This window comes from Lathyrus oleraceus, chromosome 5 (genome assembly GCF_024323335.1).
Source record: "Lathyrus oleraceus cultivar Zhongwan6 chromosome 5, CAAS_Psat_ZW6_1.0, whole genome shotgun sequence".
NCBI lineage: Eukaryota > Viridiplantae > Streptophyta > Magnoliopsida > Fabales > Fabaceae > Lathyrus > Lathyrus oleraceus.
The window spans coordinates 481,400,048-481,405,454 of NC_066583.1; the positions used below are offsets into that span (position 1 = coordinate 481,400,048).

A 5,407-nucleotide genomic window follows, 5' to 3' on the forward strand; every position below is an offset into this window, starting at 1 on the left:
CCTCCAATCCGTTTTCCACTCTACCTATATCAACCAACAACACAATCCCTTCTCTCTCTCTCTCCTCTTTCTCTCTCTAAAAATTCATATTCATATCTTAAGCAAACCCCACAAACCATCACTACCATCATTACACTTTCCCACCCCATGAAGCTTTCTATCTCTCTTGTCTCTCAAAAACATCATTCACCTATATAGCTTTCTCAAATATCTCTTTCACAATTCACTTCAAAAACAACCTCAAACTACTTCTTCATATTAATAACCACTACTCTCTCTCTCTAATGAGGAAACCTGATATGATCATGGCAAAAGAACACAACAACGTTAACAAGAACAAACTAAGGAAAGGTCTATGGTCACCCGAGGAAGATGAGAAGTTGATAAGGTACATGATAACTAAAGGACAAGGCTGTTGGAGTGACATTGCTAGAAATGCTGGTCTTCAAAGATGCGGCAAAAGTTGTCGTCTTCGTTGGATTAATTACTTGAGACCCGATCTTAAGCGCGGCGCGTTTTCGCCACAAGAAGAAGAACTCATCATTCATTTCCACTCCATTCTTGGCAACAGGTACATTGAATTCTTCAACAATGCTAATTGTTTTCATACTTCAAAAATTCAAACCCTAATTTTAAATTGCAGTCTGCAACCGTAAATATAATATAATATAATACTTGTAGATCAATCGCATAAATAATTAATCATGAATAAACCCTAATTAATTAAACATGTATTTGGAAAATTAAGGGCTGTACATTTTTGTGTGACAGTGTGTTATTATATTATAAAGTGACGTAGTATAAAAGCATGTTAGGGTTTTTGGATGCATTATATCTATTAAGATCTATAGCTTTCATCTTAAGAAACATTGATTATTAATTAAGGTTTATCATGTGCATAGTGGTTATGATTAAGCCTTTTTAATTATTCAAATTCTATATTTTTTTCATCATTAATTTTAACTTTGAAAAAACTCAGATGGTCTCAGATCGCGGCGCGTCTCCCTGGTCGCACTGACAATGAAATAAAGAATTTTTGGAATTCTACGTTGAAGAAGAGATTGAAAAACAACACTCCATCTCCAAACAATAGTGATTTATCGGAACAACTCATAGATAATGTTTTTGATGTGAAAAACGATATGATGATGCCGATAAATGAACAAGAACTCATGACATTGTGCATGGATTCATCCTCATCAACTTCATCATCATCCATGCAATCCATGCAGATGCATGCCATGGTTTTAGCCGAACAATTTGATCCATTTTCATTGCTGTCGAGTAATCGTTATGACATGATGACAAGTTTTCATGCTCATGCTCATCATGACATGCCAACATGCTTAACACAAGTTGGTAACATGGTTGATGATATTGGGCTTCATAGTGATGATTATGGGATTTTGGAGGATAATAAAATGGGGTTATTAGAAAATGATTTTGAACTTCCTCCACTAGAAAGTAGAATTAGCATTGAAGACAAGAGTGTCCCAATTGATGATGATCTTAGTATGAAAAGCCATATCAACCACTTCAATAATAGTTGCTTCAATAACACTAATCACATTCAAAACTCTAATGTAGAGGACTTGTTTGGATTTGGAAATCATGGCCAAGGAGAAAACTTAAGAATGGGAGAATGGGATATGGAGGGTTTAATGCAAGACATATCCTATTTTCCTCCTCTTGATTTTCAAGTTTAATTCAGTGGAATTCCCAATTCTTTTCTCCATCTCTCTCCCTCTTTAAATCAGATCGATCCTCTACGGTTGTCTTTACATTAAAGTCGATAATAGACCAATTTCTCTCTCTAAATCTAATGGTTTATAATCAGCCGCACCATAAAACTGTCTTAAAAGAGTTAGGTTCTTCGACAAATATTTCTTTTTTACAAAATTTTAATATTTGAATTAATCTAACAGTCGATAGGTAAAACTATCGAATGTTAGGTTAATTTAACAATTAAGATTTGACTACAAGAAGTAGATGGGCCAAAGAGTACCGAATCCTCCATATTCTTTATATGATCTCTCTCTTTCTCTCTTACATTATCTCTTTCTTTTTACTATCACCTCAAAATTTTCTTAGTCTTTCTATGTCTTTCCCACTTCATCTTCCTCTCTTTCTAAAGTCTTTTTTGAATCCAATTTGCATATACACAAATGCCTTCAATTAATACTTAGAATTTTTTTTGGCACTTATTCTTTCTTGTCTTTAGTTCTTCAAAGATTTAAACAACAAACCCTTTTGCTCACTACATATATATCTTGTCTTGTCACACACATTGTTTCTATTCTTGTTTTACAAAATTGTAACTCAATTGCATATTGTGGTAATATACACGGTTTTGCAATCAAAATTGTGGTATTTGTATAGGGTAGGTTTGAGTTTTTTTTTTTTTTTGCATTCTTTGTATACAATAATCAAAGGTTCTTATATCTTGAAAAGAGAAATGTGAATAGTGGTCATTTATAGAAATTGTATGTAGCATTGTTTATAGCAATAGGAGTAATGTGGAGTTGCATGTTTTTATATTTTAGTGTAAGGTTTGGAGGTTGTAATAGATTCAATTGTAAACACACAAATAAATGTATTAAATTTCAAATTCATTCACATTGTCTATCTCGAATTACTTTGTATAATTATTCTCTTTATTAACCCTCATTATATACAAAGGAGATTGTGAATTAAGGAGAATCAGTTACAAACACCTTGGAAACACCTATATGACGATAAAAGAAACCAAAGATGGAAAGCATATTTTTTATGCAGGCATCAATGTCAACTCTAAAACATCATGGAAAAAGAGAAGACAGAAATGAAACAATGAGTGGAAAAAGTTCAGAAATTTGGTTAAAGAGAAATTGATTCAGTGTCCTACAAAGAAGAAAAAAAGGATTATTGATGCAAGGTTGAAGTATCCACCCTAAATTGTGTATGTGTCTATCTAATGAAATTAAAGCAACAATTTTTGATGAAATGATGGCAGTTGTTTGTCACCATGATTTTGAAGAGCTTTGAAATTTATATTTGTTATAGTAACTGTGAAGTTTTGAGCCTAAACATTTGGGTTCTTGTTGTCTGGTTTGTTAAGATTTTTGTAACTACTTCAAAATTTGTATTTTTTCTTATTAAATTTCTTTCTTTATGTAGTCATATCTAAAGAGAATGACATGATATTTAAATTTTCCATCTTATTTGAAGTTTAGTGTAAGATCGGTTCATAATCTTATTATTTTTATTGATATAGAAATTAAGAACAAAATTCTAAAATAATTTCTATGAGTCGATAACCTTGGCCCCTCATCATGCATTTATCATTGCCGACAAGTAATATGTAACAAAATTCTAAAAAAATTCTTATGAGTCGATAATCTATCAACTTGTATCCCCTAAACCCATATCAGAATTCAATCAGAATGAAAGCGGAAGCGTACATGAGTTTTCCATTGAAAATAATTGAAAATGATTGGGTATGTGATATTCCAAATGTAGAATTTCTTTTTGGCTCCTTGAATCTCATATGATGGAGACAAAGAGAGAATTTTTCTAATGGTCCGTTTTCATGTTGTCTACAAATGGGGACCATAACCTCTATACATAATCTTAGGGTTATTTCTTAGTTTTCAATATTATAATTTGTCCCCTCGTCAAATTAGATATTGATTTATGATATCTACACAATAATTTCATATTTCATGATATTTATATTTTTAACCACATACTTAATATTAATCAGACCACTGCAGTTTTGGCTAATTAAATAATGTCCATAACACATGTAATATTACATTTGTGACCCAAAAATTGTAACAATACCCCATTGGTGACATATGCAACTTTACACATGTGTTAGACTTTATGAGCTCAAAATTTGCCATTATATTCTTTAAGCATATTCAAAGTATCTCGTCCATTAGTCATGTCAATATACTGTTCGCTGTTGATTTTGGCGAACAACCTCTGGTTTTTCCAAAACTTGTCGAATTGGGTTACTTGCAGGATCAACCATACAAATCCTAGGACATGTGCAAATTTAAATAACTTTGTAACTCTTTAGAACAACCTTTGTATCTTTTATTTGGTTTACTAAGTCTTTCATGTCGAAAGATATTGACTAAAAGCGCTTAAGTAAAAGTAAACTTAACAAGACTAAGATAAATGGCGAAAAGTAAATTGTCGAAGAGTAAATGCAAAGGATAAATGACTGGTAAAAGTAAAGGAAAATTGGTAAAGAACTTTGAAATTTATAAGATAAAACTTTAAAGAAATGGTGTTTGTTCACACGTACATTTTCCAGATAAGACTCTTTTCTCTCACACGGGTACTTTGAGTATTTTGCAGGAATGTTTGTACAAGTTTTCACACCCACTATTCTAATAACAACTATCCTATTTATATACAAACAAAATAACTGTCACTAACGAATAAATCCTAAAACTATGACATTTGGCTTTCTGCAGGACTTCCTTTCGCCAGGAGCTTCCACGCGTCTTCTGCCAAACGTTATAACTCTTTTGAATTTGAATTTCCACTTTACGTCGAAATGACGCGTCTCTTCAGACTTGTCGAATTTGTCGAAATACCATAACATCATCCATACTTGTCAAAGACGTCTTTTCATCTGCAGACATCTTCTCTTGTCGAAATGTCGAACCAACAACCTGTCGAAGTGTCGAACCAGCATCTCCATTTGTCGAAAAACACTATTCTGCTGCTGACTTCATGGCGTCAAAATTACATGTATACAAATTTCCCCCCAGCAAAGATGTTTCGACTACTCTGGAGAAACAATCATTTGTTGTCAACCAATATTTCGATGCCATGTCATTTAAATCCACTATTTCCAAGCTTTTATAATCTCAAGTTCCCAGACAGATTCATCATTACACTTTTTCAGAAATGTCATGTCTAGCCCATGTTTAGACCTTACCACCACCATTTCCTAAACCTAACATCATGGCCTTTTTCAACTTCCACATCTTCATCACCATCACTGTGCTTCAGCCACGTGTCCCACGATTATCATCAAAAACTCAAACGTTTTTCATCTTCCCTTATAAATACTCATAACCCATTTTTTCTGAAACTTTTTACGCTTCAAACTTTCTTCTTCATACCCATTTTCATACTTTCAACTTTCCTGGAAAAATTTCTTTGTTCTTCTCAACAATGGCTCCTCCAAAATCTTCCAGTAGCAAACGTTCTAAGAAGACTCAAGATTCAACTCTTCATCCTGCGCATGATTTGAAGGGACCAATGACTATTGGAAACCAACAATATGTTCCTGAACCTCCCAATGAGAGAGAGAAGGAATGTATATATAAATCCCAGGTATTAATTCCTGTTCTTGTTTCTGGAATTTGTCACGCTATGTTAGGTCCACTCCCCAATCCAGATATTA

General features: G+C 33.0%; 1 protein-coding gene across 1 annotated transcript; it reads left to right on the plus strand.

Moving 5' to 3' along the window:
* Positions 1–201: 201 nt before the first annotated feature.
* Positions 202–2,755, plus strand: LOC127085575 (transcription factor MYB83). Its single transcript, XM_051026082.1, has 2 exons — positions 202–571; positions 980–2,755. The coding sequence occupies exons 1-2, from the start codon at positions 285–287 to the stop codon at positions 1,704–1,706; spliced, it is 1,014 nt and encodes a 337-aa protein (XP_050882039.1). The 5' UTR covers positions 202–284; the 3' UTR covers positions 1,707–2,755.
* Positions 2,756–5,407: the final 2,652 nt, after the last annotated feature.